This window comes from Ascochyta rabiei, chromosome 21, assembly GCF_004011695.2.
Source record: "Ascochyta rabiei chromosome 21, complete sequence".
NCBI classification, from domain to species: Eukaryota; Fungi; Ascomycota; class Dothideomycetes; order Pleosporales; family Didymellaceae; genus Ascochyta; species Ascochyta rabiei.
This window is the reverse complement of record NC_082425.1, coordinates 117,314-138,754: the sequence shown is the minus strand read 5'-3', so window position 1 is coordinate 138,754 and position 21,441 is coordinate 117,314. Positions and strand designations below refer to the sequence as shown.

Here is a 21,441-nt window from a genome sequence, read left to right as displayed (position 1 = left end):
TACACAACAACTGCTGTAACTCTACTAGTTTTAATTAGAATCTCACAGTATATAGACCCTTTAAAAGCGCTTGTTTTGCTCTATAATTCTGTAGTACAAGGTTTTGCAACAACTGCTATAGTTAAAGAGTTAGACACTAACACCTACCCTACCCAACCCCTACCTAACCCCTACCTAACCCCTACCCCTACCCCATGTGGACCCTACCCTACCCCTACCTGTACCCTATGTAGACCCTACCCTACCTCTACCCCTACCCTATATAGACTCTACTCTACCCCTACCTATACCCTATATAGACCCTACCCTACCCCTACCCTCTTAGCATAGAATTAGCGTAGGTAGGGGTAGAGTAGGGTAGGGGTACATTACGTGATTTACCCTACCCCTACCTAACCTCTACCCTTTTACCACTGTAATAAACCCTAATAGCCCTCTAAGCCCTCTTTACTTAACCCTATACTTTACTCTACTACAATAGTATAGGCCTTACTACTGTAAGTAGCTCTCTCTCTCTACCCTTTTATAGCTTACTATCTGCTATTTAGTTTACTCTACTTTTAAGTCTATTAGTTTACTAGATTACTACTTTTATACTTATAAAGTCTACTATACAGATTACCTACGCCTATAAGAGACTTCTATTATTCTTTATTATTATAAATATGTAAAAAGAGATAGATGTAAATTCTAAATAGTGTTATAGACTATGCTATACTTTATAGTGCTAAATAAGGTTATTTTAAGCTATACTAAGATGAATTTTTTTAGAGGCTTAGTAATGGTAATTCTTATACCTGTTAAAATCTGCCTATAGAGAGCTTTAAATAGGAAATTTTAGTAGTTTCTTCTAATGTTCAAATAAAATTAAAATTGTAATAGCAAACGAAAGCTACTATAGAGAGGTCTGCTGTAATAAAGCTATCTTTATAATAGAAGCTGATGAGACGCTCTCTATACAGTAGAGCGCTGTGCTTTACAGCGCTAGCGTCTTCATGCTCTTTACTATACTTCTAGATTGTGTTGTAGTTCCTAGGAATCCTGATTGTGGCTATTGAACTCAATCACCATGTCGAACCAGTTCCCGCCGCCGTACTGGCAGTTGCTAGGCCCCACCTTTGTGAAGCCGGCTTTCTCGTAGAAGCCAATCAGGCGCTCTCTGCAGAGCAGGGCGACACGCTTGGCCACGCCTGCGTCCTTGATCCGCTGGACGTAGCTCTTCAACAGCACCTGCCCGAGCCCCCGGCTGGCAAAGTCCGGGTGCACGCACAGCGAGTGAAGGCAGAGGGTGTCGCCGTCTTCGTTGTGGCCGGTGGGGGGCGTGAGCTGGTAGTTTGTGCGGTAGTCCTTGGGGTAGTCCATTGCGTCGTCTGTGACGAGGCTGGAGGACGACTTGGTGCTAATGATGTGGCCTAGCAGGATGCGTTTGCGGTCTGAGTCGCGGGAGTCGACAGAGGGGAAGGCGCGTGTCTTTTGTATGCTGCCTAGGGGTCCTGCAGTGGTGGGGTAGGCCGAGGAGAAGAGTCCTGTGCACAGTTCGCCGCATGTCCGGAGACGGTACTCGATCTGGGGGCGTTAGCCTGTTGGTGCGAGGCGAGTTAGAGCAGTGAAGGACGTTGAGCCATGAAGGACGTCGAGCAGTGGAGGACGTCGAGCAATGAAGGACGTCGAGCAGTGAAGGACGCCGGGCAGTGGAGAAGGTCAGAACAGGTAAAGGAGGTGAGAGCAGTAAACGAGGTCAGAGCAGTGAACCGTGCGAGATTGCACAAACGGGCAAGAATACGATGCGTATCGATTCAGCTTTCCTGAGCGTTACGCGAGATGGGACTCGCAGTCAGCTGACTTGGGTACAGTAGCTGGCTTGGGTACAGTAGCTGACCTGGGTACAGTAGCTGACCTGGGTACAGTAGCTGACCTGGGTACAGTAGCTGACTTGGGTACAGTAGCTGACTTGGGTACAGTGATGGTGCTGCAGAAATGGGTCGATGGCAAGGCAAGGGTGCATGGCGCGCATACGCGGTGTTTTCGTTCGAGGTGGCACCGCGCATGGAAATGAGCGCCAAACATGGACAGAGGGGAGAGGGACGAGTGCGCGCTGTTGACTGACCTTTTCCCGTGAGGCTGCCTCGACAGGGTCGAAGGCGGCATGCTCGAGCCAATCGCAGTCGTCGAGGTCGTCGACGCTGAGTAGCGAGGAAAACGGATGGATTTTGGTCGTGTTCTTGAAACGGTCTTCTACCAGGACCAGACTTGTGCCGTAGGCGTTGGCTTTCTTCTCGTCATCAGCTGGGCTGGCGGCGGCTGGCGCTCTCGACAGCCGGGGCATGGACTCCAAGGCCTTATCGGCTAGCAGATCGCGAGGCATTTGGGGTGGTGGTGGGGGTTGTGCAGGTGGTGATGGCGAGAAGTGGGCACGAATGCAGAAGACAGCGGTGGTGCGGTGTCGTTGGTGGACGTGGCTGGACTGGCTGGATTGGCTGGACTGGCTGGACTGGCTGGACTGGCTGGACTGGCTGGACTGGCTAGGTAGCCCCGCGCGCACCAGATGGTCTCAGCCTTTGCCGTGGTTGCAGATCCACACGGCGGTTGCGGGAAGCGAGGGCGAGCCGTTTGATGATCTTCGCGTAGCCAGCTGTCTGTGCGACGGCGGTTCTGGTGTCTGCATGTGCCATGTTCCTCTACTTGTGAGTGCACCGGTGCTTGCTGTCATGTCCTGCAAGCACTGGACGGCTGCTGCAGCAAGGGGGCAGTGGCACGACTCTCTGACACGCTGGTCTGGCCTATGGCTGCGCGGCGAGGGCGTGCTGCGTGTTGCACCCTCCTGCCGTGCGCCCGGCCGGCCCTGTCGAGCAGCTGTCGAGAGGGCACGCCAACCCGGTCGCTGGAGTCTGCTCGAGGCGGGAGCAGAGTGAGCGAACGCTGATGACGGCACGGCCATGATGTCACTCGCCAGGCATGCATTTCGGCATCCTGGTCTTGGCTGGTCAAGGGCCGAGGTTCTGATCACGGTGCTCCTTGGTGGTGTACTGTGTAGATGAGGCGATGAGGACCCACGCCGACCAGGGACCAGCCAGGATGCGCCTTCAGCCGTGCAGAGAGGCCGCTCCCAGCTCCAGCAGTACGCCCAGGCAGTGCTCTCGAGGCTCGAGGTGTGCAGCGTCGACGTACAGGCGATGGCGCCCAACGTCGCCGCAGAGCCCAGGCTGCAAAACCAGACTGCAACCCAGACTGCAGAGCCCAGGTTGCAAACCCAGACTGCAGAGCCCAGGTTGCAAACCCAGACTGCAGAGCCCAGGTTGCAAACCCAGACTGCAGAGCCCAGGTTGCAAACCCAGACTGCAGAGCCCAGGCTGCAGAGCTCAGGCCGCAGACCTCTGACGGCAGACGGCAGACGGCAGACGGCAGACGGCAGACGGCAGACGGCAGACAGCAGACGGCAGGGTAGGCGTGCTACTGTGTAGGTATATTACTCACGGTTCACGCACCCTGGGGCCTGCCGCCGTGCCAGCGTTCTGCCTCTGCTGATTGACCGTCCGCCGGAGCTCCAGCGCGGGGCCCACCGACTTCCACCGCCTTCCAGCAGGCACAAGCGGCGTCTATCGAGGACTCGCCCTCGCTGCTCGACGACCAGACTGGGTACATGGTTGGTACTGGCACATTGGTACTCGCACCGCCAGCACCTCCTTCACCCCTCCGCCCCTCCGCCCCTCCACCCCTCCACCCCTCCACCCACCTTTCCTGTGCAGAGCCGCTCGCTGCCCTGCACCGCCGCTCCCCCGCTCCCCCGCACCGCCGCACCCAGTACCACGCCCTCTTGCCCCCTTCAGCCACAGCTGCATACACGCAAGGAGCCCGCCATGTGAGTGCTCGCCCAAAGCGTCCCTGTGCCACCCACCATGGCCGCCTGCTAACCAGGCGCTGCTACGCCTCCAGGCCTCGCGTCACCATATCCATGACCTCGTCGGGCACCCAGCTGGACAACGACCTGCTGACGCTCGATTTGCCCCCCGGCCTGACCATCCAGGACCTCAAGGCGTTCATCGAGGCCGAGACGGGCAAGCCCGCCGCGTCACAGGGCGTCTTCCTCAACGGCCAAACGCTGGCCGACGAGACACAGACGCTGGAAGCAGCGGGGATAAGGGATGGTGAGATGCTGGCCGTCGTCATCCGCCAACCGCGCCGCCCCGCCATCCCCAGCCAGCATGCCTCAAGCAGAAACACCCCCAGGCCCGCCGGCGGCCCGGATCCAGAGGCCCTGCGCCAGCAGCTCTTAAGTGACCCCCGCCAGCTCGCCGGCCTGCGCAACCAGGACCCCGACCTCGCCGCCGCCGTCCACGACGCCCACACCTGGCGAGAAGCCTTCACCATGCGACAGCGCCACCAGCACGAGGCCGAGCGCGAGCGCCGCGAGCAGATCCAGAAGCTCAACGAGGATCCCTTCAACATCGACGCCCAGCGCAAGATCGAGGAGCTCATCCGCCAGGACCGCGTCGTCGAGAATCTGGAAAAGGCCTACAACGAGAACCCAGAGGGTCTGTCCGTCCCTCTTCTTCACCCTGCCCTCGCTGACAGCCTGCAGTCTTCGTGCGCGTCCACATGCTCTACGTCAACACCGAGGTCAATAGCGTGCCCGTCAAGGCCTTTGTCGACTCGGGCGCCCAGGCCACCATCATGTCCCCCGAGTGCGCCGAACGCTGCGGCATAATGCGTCTCATGGACACCCGTTACGCCGGCGTGGCCCGCGGTGTTGGCACCGCGCGCATCCTCGGTCGCGTCCACCACGCCGAGATCAAGATTGGCGGCGCCGTCATGCCCTGTGCGTTTACCGTCATGGAGGGCAAGGACGTCGATCTGCTCTTTGGCCTGGACATGCTGAAGCGCTACAAGGCCAAGATCGACCTCGACAAGAACGCGCTCTGCTTCGAGGGCATCGAGGTGCCCTTCCTGCACGAATCCGAAATCCCACGCTCCTTTGAGGAGGCCGAGATGAACGAGCCCACGGTCGCAGGGCCCAACGGGACCGAGATCGGCGCCAAGACGGGCGCTGTGCGACCTGCGGGTGCCACGACAGCCGCCGAGCCCTCTGCTGCCACGGGCGCTCCGCCGTCGCAGTCGGCGCCCAGCGGTGCCGCCGGCAAGGCTCCCGCGGCCTCGTCCAGCGCTTCCTTCCCCGAGGACCACGTCCAGACGCTCATTGCCAGCACCGGCTCCGGGCGGGCGCAGGTGATTGCAGCCCTGGAAGCCACGGGCGGCAACCTCGACATGGCCGCCAGCATCCTCATGGGCTTCAACTGAGCTCGCCTGGCACTCCACGAATGACACGCTTTCAGCATCAAAGATACCCTTCCTTTACGCTCAGCTGACAAGCAGCCTTGCCTCTGTATTATTCACGCACGCACACACACACACACACACACATGTGCAATGGGTGGCGCAGGACACGAAGCTACCAGCTAGACCAGGTAGACACAATACAGCCATGACACATAGCCGGTCCCAGCGTTCGCTGATTGCATGAATCCAACTCGACGATCCACCCTCTCAACCCTGCTTTTCCTTCTTCTCTTCCTCTCTGTTGCTAACAGTATGAAACCCCTTTCTTCCACTTCATCTCTCTCCCTCTCCACCTTAGCGCACTACCCATCTCAACACCTATCAATCATCACACAACCCCAGTCTTGAATTCACTACTATCACCTCCTCCTTTTTTGTTGTTTGTGTTTTTATTCTTAGAGGTGCGGGAATTTTAGCTTCTGTTTCTAGCGTCCGCGCTTCTTCATCTCTGAGTCGGGTTTTTTGAGTCGGGTTTAGTATAATCTTGTTGGTGAGAAATTTGTTGTTTAGGCTTGTCAGGTAATGTATAAAACCCACTTTCTTTTCCCTTTTTTTTTTATAACCCTTCTTCTTCTTTTTCGCTTTCTTGCTGGGACACAGATCTGCCTACTCTACTAGGCATACTAAAGAGGTATCAGTACTTACCTAGATAGTAAGCACGTAGGCTGGAAAAGCACCTATTACTAACCCTAGGTTAGAGGTAGACGTTACCATATGCTAGTGCTACTTGGCCTTTTATTTCAGTCTCCATCACTACTTTTAAGACTAACGTACCCCACGGGCGAGCCGCTCAACGGGCGAGCCGCTCACTTTTGCCAAGCCCCCACCAAACTTCTCCTCCTACACCAATGTCTTCTTAACAACACTATTTAGACGCGTTAAAGGAAGCTCAGATACAGCTTGCGCTCCAGGCTCTTAAACAAGACGCGAATCTCTCTTAGCGACGCGCTGCAGCTATCTACAGGGTCCCTTAAAAGACACTAAGCAACCAACACACAGGACGACCTTCACGCGCAGATTCTATAGCTAACTTACAGAAGCTAGACAACAATAAGAAGGAGGTAATTATTAAGCATATTCTTAAGCTAGATGTGCAAGGATTTTCTCCTTAGCTCTTAGATATAGCTACTATAGCCAATTCTTTGCGCGCTAAGCACAATCTAGGCTCTATTAGCGTAAACTGGCCTAGTACGTTTGTTAAGCAACACCTAGAGCTTAAAGTTAAGTTTAATTACAAGTACAACTACAAGAGAGCCCTCTATAAGGATTCTAAGGTTCTATAGGGCTAGTTTAGCCTAGTAGCTAATATTAAAGCTAAGTATAGCATCTAGGATAAAGACATATACAACTTTGATAAGACAGGCTTTATAATAGGCTAGATCTCCCTAGAAGTAGTTGTTACAGCTTTAGAACGACAGGGTCGGCCAAAGGCTATCTAGCTAGGCAACTAAGAGTAGGCTACGGCTATAGTAAGTATTAATGCTAAAGGATAGGCTATTCTGGCCTTCCTTATCTTTAAAGCCTACTACTACCTCTCTGCCTGGTACAAAGAAGAGGATCTGCCTTACAACTAGGTTATTAGAGTCTCTAATAACAGCTAGACTACTAACAAGCTTAGTCTTAACTGGTTAAAGCACTTTAACAGGCATACAAAGGAGCGTACTATTAGCACCTACTATTTACTTATTATTAATAGTTATAAGAGCTACAACTCTCTTAAATTCTAGCAATACTATAAGGATAACAAGATTATTACTCTTTGTTTACCTCTTTACTTATTACACCTTATACAGCCTCTTAATATAGGTTGTTTTACTACTTTAAAGAAGGCGTATAGGCGCTAAGCTAAAATACTTATATATAACTAGATTAACTATATTATAAAGATAGAGTTCCTACTATGCTTTATACGCGCCTATAATGCTGTAATTACTTCTAAGAATATCTAGGGAGGGTTCTAAGGTGCTAGATTAGTTCTATTTAACCTAGACTAGGTTATAATAGCCCTTAATATAAAGTTGCGCACTCTATTACTACTACTACCTGTTAACAACAAGCTCTGGCAGTCGCAAACCCTAAGCAACACCCTTAAACTTAGGTTGCAATTAACGCTTATAAAGACAAGGATTTAGAGGTATATAGATAGTTCGCCTACCTCTATAGTTAAGGCGTTTAAGAAGGTAGTAAAAGAGGCAGCAATAATTGCGCATAAGCTAGTGTTGGCGCAACAGGAGATTACTTAGCTTTAAGCTACTAATAAGGCAGCTATATAACAAAAATTACATAAAAGAAAGTAAGTTTAGGTAGAAGGGACCCTAATAGTTAAGGATAGCCTGTAATTAACAACTCTAAAGGAGTTTAGGGCGCGTAGTAATGGGAAGAAGGCAAAGAAGCAGGTGTGCGCTAAAGGAGGTGAGCCCTCCTAAAGACGCTGTGGACAGTGCAATCAGACAGGACACAACGCGCAAACGTGTTAGAAAGAGGTAGAAGTAGTTTCTAAATAGTATTACAGGCCATACTGCACTTTGCAGCACCAAACTGGGTTGTTTTGGGCCATAATAGGGTGGAGTTTGGTGGGGGCTTGGCAAAAGTGAGCGGCTCGCCCGTTGAGCGGCTCGCCCGTGGGGTACGTTACCTCTTTTTCTCTTATTAACATCTTTTTCCTTTTTAAAAGTAGACCCTCAATTTCTAGTACACACTTAAGTAATTAATAAATCCTTCTAATTTCTTTAAGATGTGATAAAAAGAAACCATGTAGAGTACTAGAGGATAGTTCATCTAGCTCTACAAGCGCGTGTGTTAATAGTTACGTGCTTCTATATCTCCTGCACGCTCTTATGTAGAGCGTTGCGCAGTATACGTGTATGCTCTGCTGCAACACCAAGTCTCTCTCAGTAGGCTATGTATCTACCTAATCTTGTACAAACACGGCTTTAGGACCTCCCTGTCCTTCTCTGCTCCTCCCTGCTCCTCCTCTTTACTGCTAACAGCATTGAATTTCTTCCCCTTGATCCCCATTCTCAGCGCACTGCTCGTTTTGAAACTCCCTCGCGCGCCGCTGCTCGTCCCCTCTGTGCCGGCGTTCTTGCCCTTGGTGGGCTGTGCGCCTTTGACGAACTGTAGTTTGACGAACATCTTGTTGCTGAGGTCGATGGCGTCGCCCGGCCGCTCGGGCAGGGCGTCGAGGATGAAGCCCCGGGATTGCAGCACCGAGATGAAGGAGCTGACGTCTGTGCCTTCGGGGCCGCTGGCGCCGTCGACGGCTTGTGCGAGTTCAGCTTCGTCGGCGCTGTCTTCAATGCCTTCGACGTCGTCTTTCTTCTTGTCTTTGGGTGTCTTGCTTTTCTTGGGTGGTTTGGCGCCCTTGTTCAGGCTGCCGATGGAGTTTATGGGGATGGGCTTGGCCTTCTTGTTGGAGACGCGGCCGAAGCGGGACTTGATCTCGGCGATCCAGAGCTCGCCCTTCCACCGTAGAATGCGGTACGCCTCGTCGATGAAGTCGAGCCAATTTGTGCCCATGAGTGCGAGGCAGAAGATGGCGATGTCGGTGCTGTTTTCCTTCAGCGGGAGGGCAGAGATGTCGGCGACGGTTACGAGGGATTTGCTCGGTCCGGAGGGCTGCGAAAGGTCGAAGGATTGGATCGAGATGTTGAGGGAGGAGAGGTGTGGTTGCAGGCGGTAGGAGAGCGAGGCTACGCCGCAGCCCAGGTCGGCGATGAGGCATTTGCCGCCGTGGACTCGCGGGAGTGGTTTGTTGTTGCCGCGCGGGATGACGGGGCGGTCGGCGTCGGAGGTGTCTTGGGCGGCGACGACGGGGCCCTTTTTCTTCTGCTCGCGCATCTGGGCGCGCCACGGGTCTTTGGCGATCTTGATGGAGCCGCGCTTCAGGATGGACTCGACGTAGTCGTCGACGGGGTTCTGCGGCCACACTTGGACTTGCTGCGCGAAGCCGCGGTGGTAGTCCTCAAACATGGACGGGTCTTCGGCGAAGAGCGAGAGCGAGTCGGCCGAGGGCTTGGTGTAGAGCGATTCGTTCAGGTGGCGGAAGCGGGCGCTGGCGAGCTTGCTGCGCATCGACTTCTGGAGGGGCGTGAGGCCGGCGGGCTCGGGGATCAGCGCCACGGGGTCCATGAGGGCGGGCGTCTCGACGGGCTTGCTGGACGTCGTGGCTGTCTCTGGCTTGTCCGCCTTGTCCGCCTTGTCCGCCTTGTCCGCCCTGTCCGCCTTGTCCGCCCTGTCCGCCTTGTGCTCCTTCTTCTGCTTCTTCTTCGAGCGCTTGGAGTCTGGGTCGGCGGCCTTGGGTCCTGCCGGGACAGCATCGCCCTCTGTGACGCCAGCCTCGGCGGCCTTTGCAGCGGCAGCCTCCTTCATGGCGGCGTTCTTTCGGGGCCCGCGCTTCCGCTTCTTGCTCTTCTTGTCTCCCTCAGCTGCCGCCTCTGCCGCCTCTGCCTCGTCCTGCGCTGCTCGCTCGAGCGCCCGCGCCGGCAGATCCGAGTCCTTCGGCGCTTGGCTCTTCGGCGCTTGGCTCTTCGGCGCCTCAGCCCTGGGTGCCTGCGCCTTCTGCACCTTCTGCGCCTTCTGCGTCTCGGCCTCCCCCCACAGCTTCCCCAGGTCCTCGGTGTTGACCTGCTCGTCCTGCGCCCGCTTCCGCTTCTGCGCCTTCTTGCCGAGCTTGTTCGGGTCCTGTGGCTTCGGCTGCTCGACCTGAGCCGCAATGGGCGCCGAGACGTTCCAGCCCGGTACGCTGAACATGACTGCGGCGTGTGTGAGGTGGAGGGAGATGTTGTGCGCTGTGCTTTGGCGTTGCGGCGCTGCTGCGAAACTTTGGTTTTTCCGACAGGGATCTGCCTCGCTTAGCGGAGTGGGGCTCTAGCGCAGAGTTCCTGGACCCACCCTGGACGACCTCATCCCAACACATCCCAACACATCCTAACACATTATAATATATTACAACACGTAACAACATATTACAACACATTACAACATATTACAGCACATTACAACATATTACAACACATTACAACATATTACAACACATTACAACACATCACAACACATCACAGCACATCACAACTACCAGCTACACTTCATTTTCAATTGTGGTCCCACGCAGACATAACATAGCTGCCTCACTCAAGACATCTCGTGTTCAAGCAAACCCCCCTCATACCCGTCCAACTCGCTCACTGGATAATCATTCAGCCGCGGCTTGCTAGGCCTCTTCCACCGCTTCCTCACATTGCGCTCGTGATCCCACTCCATCTGATCGTTCTGACACTGCAGCCGCCATTCCGAACCCCATCTCGTCTCGCAGTCCCTTTCGTCCATGACACCAAACCGGACATACGCTTCACGCGGCGCTGGTCTTGTCGTCTCGAGCTGCCGCCGTATGTACCCGCACAGCGTCGTGGGCTCTGGATACAGCGCCCGCTCTGGAATGAAGGGCTGCCTGCTCCGAGGCATGTGCGTGGGATCCAGCGCCCATTTCGGTGGGTTGACGAGCTGGGCAGCTAGCCTTGCCTCTAGCTGTTCTGGTGGTGAGAATTCGTACGAGGGCAAGGGCTTGTGACTTGGGAAGCTCTCGCGTCGCCACCGGTGAGCGTTGCACTTGCATTCGTTGGGACTTGTTCGAATGAGGCCGTTGTGATATCCTACCTGTGATACCGATGCACCATCACCGAGACCAGGTAAGAGTTTCTCTTCCTCTGCGATTGCCCTCATTGCGTTTGGTAGAGGTAGGTCATCCTCTTCTGCCCTCATAGCGTCTGGTAGAGGAAGGTTAACACCTTCTGCCTCCTCATCCATCTGCTTGCCAATCCTGGCCGATGTTGGTGGCGGCTGATCCGTTCTATACCGTGCCAGGGCCGGCCTGCTCTCTGCCAGAAACTCACAATCATAATCCAGCTCGTATTTCGGCTCCTCAAAAGTCTTAGTCCTTTCCAAAATCGGTCTGCTCTCAGCTTCCATATCAAGCCTCATCTCCTCTGACTTCAACTTTTCCACTCTCCTGTTAAACATCGCAATGTCCTTGGCGACGACAGACTTCTTCGCAAGGCGCCAGCCAATCTCTGCGGGGCTCTCAACAGGCGCTGTATCGAAATCGAAGCGTATTTTTGCGTCTCGTGGTCGTGCTGCGGCAAGTTGGAGAATTTGCATGTTCTCTTCCAGTCCGGCGATCGTGTCAGATATACTCTGGGCATACCACGCATGGATAGGGCGTTGCGCGACCGTACCATCTGCAAACAAAGCCGACAGATCCTCCAGCTTCTCACGTTCCTTCCGGTCCAACGAAGTCGTAATCACGAACCGCCGCCAAGCCCGCATATCCCGCATCTCGTACTTCCCAAACCGATACAACACCGCGCCGCCCAACCCCGGCGGCGGCTTGCCCTCCAGACCCGAGCTCTGCAGCTCCTCCAACGATACCCTCTCACCCCTCCTCCTAACATCCGTGTCCCATGACCGCACAACCTCCACATACGCAGTCACATCGCCGCTATCATGACTATACAGCCTCTCGCGCTCGAAATCCAACATCAAACTCCACTTACACGGCACCCTCCCCGCGACTGCCGTCTTACCATCCCACGTCCCCACGGCGTACCGATTCAGCGCATCGACATCGCCTTCGTTGCGCGCCACCAGCATGATCGCCTCGCCCTCCCCGCGACAGTCCTTGGCGAGCTGCAGCGCCGCGTCGTTGGCAGCCTCTGGACTCGCGAAGAATTTGCGGATCGTGGTGGTGTTTTGCGAGGGCCGGCGGTACCGCGACGTGTAGAAGAGCGTTAGTCGGAGGCGGTAGGTAGGGAGGAGGAGCCATTTCTGTGGGTCTAGAGGGTGTCTGGATGCGTTTGTCAGACAGACGTGGGTTGATGGGTTGTGCATTTGATACTCTGGTGTCGGTGTATTGCTGGTCGGATGTAGTAGGCAACATCGCGAGAGCAAGTTGCTATAGTAGAGGATATATAGTGCTTGATGGAAGCGTTACAGGCACCGTAATTACACGTACCTCGCTCTTTGCCCGTCACCCTTCGCAGACTGAATAGCTCATCACCAGAACACGTCGAAATACGTCAATTTCTTGCCACGAGTAGGTTTAGTCACACACACACCAAATCATCACCATTCCCGTAAACCTCACCTTTTTCTTTGGCTAGCTCAATCAACACACAAACAAAAAATACCGGTTTCTTGATGGCTGTTGCTGTGGTATTGGATGTTGGGCACCATGAGATCAGCAGCCGAGAATCTCGACCGCAGGCTGTGCGTATTAATTCGACGGCGTGTTTTTCGGTCCGACAATATACCTGCTGTTTCGGTCGAAAGCAAGGTGCTAGGCTTGGACATTTCGGTGTGGTTCGGTCGAGATGCCGTTTGATCGTGGAGCTGGAGCACGTGGTCGTTTGACCGAGGGTTCGGTCGAAGCAGGTATATAGAACACAATCGTCACCGACTACCTCCTTTCATACAGCAAGTCTCTGTATCCTCTCCAAAATCATACGATACTTCAACCTCGCATACAGCGAGTATTCGTAACATCATCGATCATGGTCAAGATCGCAATCGCAGGTGGCGCCGGTAGTACGATACCTCAAATCCAGCATTCACTCCTGCTTTGATACTCATACATTCCTAGGTGTCGCAAGGGAGATCATCGATGCTCTTGTAGCTACTCAAAAGCACAATATTTTGGTACTCACTCGGAGGGTAAGGTCGACGCGTCTCTGAGCCTAGGGTCCGCCAAATTGACTTTATCAGGATGTTCCTGCCAGCGACACAGCTTCCGGCGTCACATACGCCAAAACAGACTACTCTTCCACCGACGAACTGGTCTCTCTGTTCAAGGGCACACACACTGTCCTCTCCTTCCTCGCTGCCCACCTCGGCCAGGCGGAGGCAGCAGCTGCCCAGAAGAAGTTGATCGACGCCTCGATCAGCGCCGGCGTGACGCGCTTTGCACCTAGTGAATGGTTCTCGTGAGTCTTCTGTTATCCATCACCCTACTCTGCCCTCCGTCATGACTAACAGGTGCCAGCACCAAGTTGGACCACATGTCCTGGTTCTCTTGGAAAGGCGAAACTCGTCAATATCTGCAGGAGATCAACAAAGACAATAAGGTGCTCGAGTACAGTCTCTTCCAGCCCGGCATGTTCACGGACTATCTCTCCCGCCCCTACATGACGGCCAAGCATGTTCAGAGTCTCGAGACGCCGTTCGACTTTCAGAACAGGAGAATGCTCATCCGGGAGGGTGGAGAGGGAGATGTACTGAGTTTCACCACAGTTAAAGACCTGGCGAGTGTCGTCACAAAGGCCGTGGAATATGAAGGCGTGTGGCCTGTCATTGGAGGCATAAGAGGGTCAATCCTCTCAATTGACCAGCTCATCGAGCTGGGACAGAACATACGCGGTAAGTCGATTGCGATTCCTCAGTACTTTCAAGGGTAGTGAGAACATGCGCTGATCAATGCTATGCAGGTGCGGAATTCGACGTCACCAGAATTTCCACGGAGGGTCTGGAAGCTGGCGATTGGACTAGCTCGTGGGTGCCCATACTGCACCACCCAACTCTCCACCCAGATCATGTTGAGGCGGTAAGCAAGGTCTTCATAACTGGCCTTTTGCTGGCCGCGAAGGAGGGCGCGATTGACACAAGCGATGAGTGGAACAAGTTGCTGCCCGATCACGAGTCTGAGACCGCGGAAAAGATTTGGAAAGCAGCTTTTGATGGCAAGGCGTGAGATTTGCACAAGCGAGTTCTGTAGTGACTGAAGTATAGCATGACCTTTGCGTTGTGTTGATTCAATGGCGCTGTCATCAGGAGAGACGTAAGCACGTTTCGGCCGAATTCGGACAAAGTGAACAAGAAGGGACCACCTAACTTGCATCTCTACCATCTCCCATTTTTCTCACGTTTTTATCATTACTCCAACTAATTGTCGCCGATCTCAAATGTCAGAGCCGTCCACCAAGCGACGAAAAGTCCGTAAGGGCACGCGCAACTGCTGGGAGTGCAAGCGGCGCAAGGTTCGCTGCATCTTCGCTTCGCCCGAGGACACTGCATGTAGGAACTGCATCACACGAGGCGATGATTGTCTCAGTCAGGAGTATATTGAAGAGCCTGTTGTGAGTAGTCCAACAAACAAGGATAAGCTTGGGGTGCGCCTTAGCAGAATTGAGGATGTCAGCGTGTCCAACCGTAAGTAAACGGCTACGGCAAAGGTCGATTGCCGTAAGTAACGGCAATTATTGTTGGCCGTTACGTCCTAAAATTACGGCGTAGGCCTACTTTACAGCGTAGAGACGTAGCTACGGGTGTACAGTTGCTATTTTTAGTCTAGCGTAGTTAATAACTGTAAAGGAGGCCCATCCTGTAACACTTCTGTGCTTAGAAACGTGTTCTATAGGCTTTATCTGCCTTTGTGCGTGTTAACATTAAAAAAAAAACGCGATAATCGCGTTGTAGCGTGGTGGGGGAGGAGGTGGTAATACTGTTGAGGCCTCGCGTTAGGCGTGGTGTTGAGTTTTGACGATAGTGGCCCGTGCGGCCCCCCCTATCCCCCTATTGTTAACACTAAGGTTAGCCGTACTACAACTGTATTACAGCTTTATGTATAGCTACAGTACGTATACGGCTACGGCTCATATAATTGCCGTTACTTACTATATTTACGGCCGTAACCCGTAACCGTTACGGGCCGTACTACGTACGGTTGGACACGCTGGAGGATGTTCTCGACAAGCTGGTCAGGAGGGACGATAGCTTCACGACGCGAAGGAACGAGTCTTCTGGACTTATTGACAACCCAACGCCCTACGAAACGATGTTCACACCAGTGAGCCAATTTCAGTGTTCCGAGATTTCGCTGGCCAGCGAATACACTGGACTGGCTCGAGACCTTATCGCAGTGTGGCCTGCCCAAACCGAAATCGACCGCATCTGCCAGTTACCCCCTGATCTTTCGAAACATCTACACATGTTATTTCAGGCGCCTTCGCCTGCCTCGGATAGTCCGCAACTCTGGTCCACGCAAGAGATGCTACGACTACCACCGCCAGGCTCGCATCCTGTTTTGATAGCACAGAAGCTGCTCATGCTAAGTAGTCTTTCGCAAGGAGCGCTCACAGTGTTTCCTGAAGCCCTTCGCGATCACTATGCGCAAATATCGCTCAAGGTTGTCGAAACCGCGTTTCGCCTCGTGACCACCAACGAAGAGCTGACTACTTCCGTTGAGGGCATCGCATGCATCATGATCGAAGCCATGATTCGAAACCATGCTGGAAAGCTTCATCGCGCTTGGATTTCACTGCGTCGTGCGATATCTATTGCACAGTTGATCGGTCTGCATCGGAATCAAAACTTGGCATCCAACAGATTCCTCGACCCTGGCACAAGAAGCAACTTTGATGCTGAACATATGTGCCTTCATATGGTACATATGGATCGCTACCTATCACTTACCCTAGGGCTGCCATATTCCTCATTAGAGTGCGCTGTCAGTGCAGCGTCACCAGCTGTTCAACCACTCGATCGCCTGGCGCGTCTGCAGTGCGCCATCGCAGAACGCATAATGAGACGAGATGGAGACGATATCACAAAGGTGTTTGAGATCGATACGTCATTGCGAAAAGCTAGCGACGAGATGCCTCCTCAATGGTGGCTGATACCGAGCCTTGAGGAAATCCGCAAAGGTGGACTTTATCCATTGCAGGAGACAATGCGGATCTGCTATCAGTTATCGCACTATCATCTTCTCATTCGACTACACTTGCCTTGCCTAGTGTCAGGTGTGAGCAAACACAGTCACAGTAAGATCGCAATCGTCCACGCCAGCCGCGAGATCCTTTCCCGTTTCATCGCCTTTCGCGCGTGGACTCCTGGAGGGCTTTACTGCCGAAGCATCGACTACCTTACCTTGATTGCTCTGACAGCAATGTGCGTTGCACGAATCGAAGTACGAACGCACGCTGATGCATCTACAACGAGTTTCCTGGCGCATACTCATGTAAGCGATCGCGGGTTGATGGAGCGCACCCTCCAAATCCTCAAAGACATGGAGAACGATGAGATTGCTGCAAAGCTGTGCATCATAATGCAACGCCTTCTGGATGTTGAAGCAGATGCAGCAACAGGTGTTGGATATAGCGCGGTCGTGACCAAGGGCGACGACACTGTAGCCGAGTGTGACGGAGAGCTCGTCGACAACGACGGCAGGCTTCAAGTTCACGTTCCGTACTTTGGTACCATCAAGTTTCAGCCGAAGGTGCGAGGTACAACAGAGTCTGAGCTTGAGCGATTGCTCCCTACACCCACTAATGCGCCACCGAACGCTGCGGAGCAGCTATTCACAGGATGGGACGAGCAATGGTTGCAGCCATTGCCCGCATTCGACGATGACTGGACTCTACAGAATATCAACGGGAGCCTCTTTGGCAGCTTCTATGGTGGCTTAGATGGCGAGACTGTGTTGACACGATATTGATGGCATGAGATCGCAGTAGGGTATTTCTGAGGCCTCCCTGGAAGCCGGGGCGAGAGGTATTCCGAAAGCACTACACCCTGTTGTTCCGGATCATTTCAGCAACTTGTATGATACTTTGATCAACACCTAGGTATGCACTATCGATCAAGGCCTTGGAGTGCCAGAAGAACACTTGCTCACTAGCGATATTCGATTTTTGATTGACATTACAATCGGTAAGCCGGACAAAGTTTATGCACAAACACCGACCATACTTCTGGTGATTCACAGAAACACAACCCCAGAGGGTACAACGATTGCGAATCCATAGAGCAGTCACACCTATCACGCTTGGCCGAAACAGGCAAACTCCTGTGGTTGCCTAATCAGTCTAGTCTCCACCTTCATCTTCGCATCTATCTCAACGCCTGCTCAACCCAAAAGTGATCTGGTATCAGGTAGACACAGCCATGGGCATATTTTTTCCCTCCTTCCAGCGCTTGAAGACAAAAACATCCTGTTCCCCGAAGGCCGCCATTGGCCCTACTACGGCAATCGTGCACCAGAAGAGGCTAGCCGGGCGCCTGAGGACTCCAAAACCTATTACGCCAACTCTTATGAAAAAGCGGCGTATGTACCGCACCGAGATGGACGACAGATCATTGTATATTAGATATCAGAGAAGATCTGCGATCCGAGAGAAACTAACGCTTGGGCTGTGAATCGCTTGAAGAGTATATATGAAAGATTGAGTGGTGATCATCCACAAATTGTCCGGTATGAAGCTTACATTGACGCGATTACAGGCGATACTGATGAAACCCAAGCTATAACGGGGTCCTGAATGGGATCATCAGTGGGGAGTACGACAACAAAATAGGCGGCCTGCTTTTAGAGAAACTCACACCTGGTCCTATGAGTGGCATGACTCTGCCCAACATAATAGCGCCCATCATCAACTCCTCACCTCAAGAAGACAAAATTGTACTATCGTTTTACTACCGCTGGGCGCTTCAGACTCTTTCGGCTATCTCTTTTCTGCACTCCCATAGAACTATCATCTCCAACTTCGGCGTCTTGGGCTCACACTGGCTCCATCCAGACTTCTCCATCGCACTCACCGGCTTCGTCAACGCCCTAACTATCCCCGAAGGCTTGAACACTCTATCGTTTAGCCAATTCTCGCCAGAGCACAGAGCTGAAGAACCTTTCGACGATAGAAGTGACAACCCCGGTGGCGAAAAATTCGTTTACACCGAAGACGGCAAAGAAATGCTCGGTGTCAAATCGGACCTGTTTCAACGGGCGACCTTCGTGTGGCGGCTGATGACGGGTAGTGAGCAGGATAAGATCGGATGGCCGTGGGAGCCGTCGAGTCCGAAGTGAGATGATATGACCGCAGATTATGGGCAGAACCACCACACTCTGGAGTGTGCGATTGCTCAGAGAGGATATGAGGGGTTGTGGCAGGAGCTGGAAGAAGAGGGATTGGGCAAGGTGCTGGTCAAGGCTTGGAATGGGGGGTATGAGAGCGCGGAGGATGTGATGGAAGATATCAGAGCAGTGGCAAGGAAAATTGGTATGGACATGGTTGGAGATGAGGTGGATATTGGAAGGGCTTGGGAAGATGTGTTTGGAGCTGTTGAGAAGGGAGGCATTTGGGATCGAGAGTTGCATATAAAGACGTCGGCTGTGAATCATACCGATGAGGAGTGGATTGAGGTATAGTTGCGCGTAAAACTACTGATACATATCGTAGCTGTAGCCAACGCACGATGCAAGACTGGGGGCTGTGTCGCTAGTCAGGCGTCGCTTCTGCATTAGCAGTCACGCTAGCGTGTGAACATGCGGGCAGAAACCTTCCAGCCTTGCCACCATTCTACTTCCTACACGGACGAGAACTCTATATAACAGACGAATGACATCCGATTTGTTCTACTAGCCAGTTATCCAAAGTTGTAGCGGTGTCTGGCGTCGCTTTCGCCCCCACGTGACCAATCGCCAGCACCTGGCGAGGACCGTGGTTCACCATGACCACCCACGAAGAAGCTTCCGCGCCAACATTGTCAACCAGAAACGCAGAAATCTACGGCACCATACCATTGCCGATCGGGAACAGCAGCACCATCCGACTTCTGGAGATACTCAACGACGATACGAACGACGACGACGAGCCTATCTCGTGCAGCCTCCGATTAGCCTCTCTGGACGAAGAATTTGTTGCGTTGTCCTATATGTGGGGCCCCGAAGCCGCGACGAAAAGCATTAAACTGAACGGGGAGTCATTCCTGGTCCGTCGGAATCTCTGGGATTTCCTTCGTCAGAGGCGGATGGACCAGTCGCGGGGCACCGAGTCGAGATGCCTCTGGATCGACGCTTTGTGCATCGACCAAACAAGCAATCTCGAGAGGAATCATCAAGTTGGTATCATGGGCCGGATCTATTCTAGGGCCTCGAAAGTATTGATCTGGCTTGGTCCAGCTAGAGACGACTACTCACGAGCTATGATGATCTTGGCAGATCTTATTCTCGATCCGGAAACGCATACTGTATACTCTCCTTCAGACCTTGCCGCCTTTGAAATGACAGGAAATCCTGCTTTCGCGGCACTGCTTCAAGATCCGTATTGGTCGAGAGCCTGGATAGTGCAGGAATGCGTTCTCGCAGCCGAGCTTGAGCTACAATGCGGGCCAACATGTATACCCGCACCAATTGTCGATAAGATATTCGCTGTTCGTGCAAGACAGTTTCCATCGAGGCTTATAGTTCCTGTGCAACTTGTCGATGAACATCCAAAGAGTGCAACCGGACGAATTTTCGAAGCACGAGGTTTCATGAACACCGAGTCCCGTTATAGATACATTGTTCCCTGGGGAATTGGAATCGAATACTGGCCTCGCACGAATTGTGCCGATCCACGGGACAGAGTCTACGCTATGACTGCTCTGATGGATCCCGCCCTGAAGATCAGCCCGGACTACAACAAGTCAGCCGAAACTTTATTCGTGGAAATTGTAGACAAGCATATCATAGGTGACGCCCTTTATGAATCGAAAATCATTAAGCTGGCCAGGTTGCTGGACTTGGAACACGATGGGCCAGACCATGCAAGCTGGTCTTGGTTAGTATGGCAGAAGCTACTCGAGGCAGAGAGGGAAGAGCAGGCGTCGAGACGAATTTCTAAATAAATTCAACGACAAATTAAGTCTACCCAGCGTACCGAGCTACTTGAGCTGTAGTGCTAAGACCACTAGAGACAGGGTAAACAAGAGTCTTCTTTCTAACAGCATGCCAATCTACCAAACAGACACCGAACTTTTGTCGTGACAAGCTCGCGTTACATCAAGACACACGTTCTGAACGTGCAGAAGGAAAAATTGCTATATTATGCCGCTCACGCGTCGCACGGGTTGCAAAGCTTCTTGAACTAGTACCTTTTATCCTACGCCCATGCCATAGTCGGCAGCCGTTGGTCCTGCGGAAGTACAAGCGAGCGATTCGCAAAAGCCTCGGGCTGACTTCACAAGCACAATTGTAGGATCTGGGGGACTGGTGGTTTGGAACAGCAGGCAAGGAGCTACCCGAGGGCGGGTAAGGTGGTCTACTTACGGGAAGTAGGCGTAGCTCTTTGCAAGTAGAAGAAAAGATTACGATGGATGCATTTTCCCCGCCAAGTTGGATGGGATGTACTAGCAGGGCGTGATAGCTGCTAGTGAACTGAGCCCTCTGATATAAGTGGAGATTATAATAGGAAGACAATATTTCTCTCAACGCGGTCAGAGGGGGTATTGTACACTGTATAGAATGTAGAGGAGATATGGAGAATCGTACAATCCATCTCGGTCGGACAGCGAACGCAGTGATATCAGTCCGTTGACTGTAGGTCCATAGCTGCGATGATACAGTGTAGACACTTGTGAACCATTTTTCAAGGTTGTTAGTATCTTTAATGGGAAATTTGAATTCTCTTCATCTCTAAGCTACAATGAACAATCTGTTCAACACATCTGCATTTGTCTTGTTATCGTGCATAAACCCACCACGCTACACACATAAAATTTAAAGAGAAGAGGAGATTTATAAGAAGAGAGAAGTGTAGGAAATAACATAAAGTATTCGAGTGGTAAGTGCTATAATAATCTTTACTAACACTACTCTAATACATACTTAATACTAATAACTAATCCACTACCCTAGCACTACTAATTTCTATAATATTACATGCACTTCTTATAAGAGCTTAGCTTAGTTCTCCCTTAGCTGTATTGACTAAAGAGGTATAGTAGCCTAAGAAATAGAGTAAGTAGAAACTATACAGTGCACATGTACATAACCTCTTTTCTTTTTTAATTTTTAAAGTTTCTCTTCCTCTTATTTCAAAAAGATAGACTCTCTTTTTAATAAATTAGACTACTATTGTCTTTTATAGATAGCTTCCTATCTACTATTATATATACCTACCTTCTAAACTTATTAGTATACTAGACTACTGGTTTTATCTATACTACTAAATAAGTGTAAAGGTAAAGTAAGGTATCTAACAAATTATCATAACTAACGCTGTAAGGTTCCTACCTAACACTACCTATTTAACTATAATCTAAATCTAAAACGTCCCTTCTTCTTGTCTAGTCTCTACTCTGCAA

The 21,441-nt window shown here is 52.1% G+C and overlaps 8 protein-coding genes across 8 annotated transcripts, besides 15 other annotated features; 5 read left to right on the top strand and 3 right to left on the bottom strand.

Moving 5' to 3' along the window:
• Positions 1-257: part of a dispersed repeat that runs on past the window's edge.
• Positions 258-333: 76 nt separating this feature from the next.
• Positions 334-363: a tandem repeat.
• Positions 364-419: 56 nt separating this feature from the next.
• Positions 420-616: a mobile genetic element.
• Positions 611-707: a dispersed repeat.
• Positions 661-830: a mobile genetic element.
• A 202-nt stretch (positions 831-1,032) lies between these two features.
• On the bottom strand, positions 1,033-2,365 carry EKO05_0010888 (uncharacterized protein; the record flags this gene model as incomplete). Its single annotated transcript, XM_038943754.1, has 2 exons — positions 1,033-1,566; positions 2,108-2,365. The coding sequence occupies 2 exons, from the start codon at positions 2,363-2,365 to the stop codon at positions 1,033-1,035; spliced, it is 792 nt and encodes a 263-aa protein (XP_038793144.1).
• A 1-nt stretch (position 2,366) lies between these two features.
• Positions 2,367-2,401: a tandem repeat.
• A 49-nt stretch (positions 2,402-2,450) lies between these two features.
• Positions 2,451-2,524: a tandem repeat.
• Positions 2,525-3,376: 852 nt separating this feature from the next.
• Positions 3,377-3,440: a tandem repeat.
• Positions 3,441-3,640: 200 nt separating this feature from the next.
• On the top strand, positions 3,641-5,295 carry EKO05_0010887 (DNA damage-inducible protein 1; the record flags this gene model as incomplete). The annotated part of the gene is made up of 2 exons (XM_038943712.2): positions 3,641-4,532; positions 4,580-5,295. 2 exons carry the CDS (start codon positions 3,641-3,643, stop codon positions 5,293-5,295), a joined length of 1,608 nt encoding a protein of 535 aa, XP_038793143.2.
• Positions 3,687-3,731: a tandem repeat.
• A 93-nt stretch (positions 5,296-5,388) lies between the features above and the next one.
• Positions 5,389-5,418: a tandem repeat.
• Positions 5,419-6,100: 682 nt separating this feature from the next.
• Positions 6,101-7,968: a mobile genetic element.
• A 273-nt stretch (positions 7,969-8,241) lies between these two features.
• On the bottom strand, positions 8,242-10,086 carry EKO05_0010886 (25S rRNA (adenine(645)-N(1))-methyltransferase; the record flags this gene model as incomplete). The annotated part of the gene is made up of 1 exon (XM_038947340.1): positions 8,242-10,086. One exon carries the CDS (start codon positions 10,084-10,086, stop codon positions 8,242-8,244), a length of 1,845 nt encoding a protein of 614 aa, XP_038793142.1.
• Positions 9,514-9,581: a tandem repeat.
• Positions 9,583-9,604: a tandem repeat.
• Positions 10,087-10,467: 381 nt separating the features above from the next.
• Positions 10,468-12,219, bottom strand: EKO05_0010885 (uncharacterized protein; the record flags this gene model as incomplete). Its single annotated transcript, XM_038947339.1, has 1 exon — positions 10,468-12,219. One exon carries the CDS (start codon positions 12,217-12,219, stop codon positions 10,468-10,470), a length of 1,752 nt encoding a protein of 583 aa, XP_038793141.1.
• A 662-nt stretch (positions 12,220-12,881) lies between these two features.
• On the top strand, positions 12,882-14,074 carry EKO05_0010884 (uncharacterized protein; the record flags this gene model as incomplete). The annotated part of the gene is made up of 5 exons (XM_038943901.1): positions 12,882-12,915; positions 12,971-13,041; positions 13,093-13,310; positions 13,370-13,743; positions 13,812-14,074. 5 exons carry the CDS (start codon positions 12,882-12,884, stop codon positions 14,072-14,074), a joined length of 960 nt encoding a protein of 319 aa, XP_038793140.1.
• Positions 14,075-15,157: 1,083 nt separating this feature from the next.
• Positions 15,158-16,816, top strand: EKO05_0010883 (uncharacterized protein; the record flags this gene model as incomplete). The annotated part of the gene is made up of 1 exon (XM_038947338.1): positions 15,158-16,816. The coding sequence occupies one exon, from the start codon at positions 15,158-15,160 to the stop codon at positions 16,814-16,816; it is 1,659 nt and encodes a 552-aa protein (XP_038793139.1).
• Positions 16,817-17,710: 894 nt separating this feature from the next.
• Positions 17,711-18,181, top strand: EKO05_0010882 (uncharacterized protein; the record flags this gene model as incomplete). The annotated part of the gene is made up of 1 exon (XM_038943914.2): positions 17,711-18,181. One exon carries the CDS (start codon positions 17,711-17,713, stop codon positions 18,179-18,181), a length of 471 nt encoding a protein of 156 aa, XP_038793138.2.
• A 644-nt stretch (positions 18,182-18,825) lies between these two features.
• EKO05_0010881 (uncharacterized protein) lies at positions 18,826-19,983 on the top strand (the record flags this gene model as incomplete). Its single annotated transcript, XM_038947337.1, has 1 exon — positions 18,826-19,983. The coding sequence occupies one exon, from the start codon at positions 18,826-18,828 to the stop codon at positions 19,981-19,983; it is 1,158 nt and encodes a 385-aa protein (XP_038793137.1).
• Positions 18,944-18,968: a tandem repeat.
• A 324-nt stretch (positions 19,984-20,307) lies between the features above and the next one.
• Positions 20,308-20,509: a dispersed repeat.
• Between the last annotated feature and the right edge of the window lie 932 nt (positions 20,510-21,441).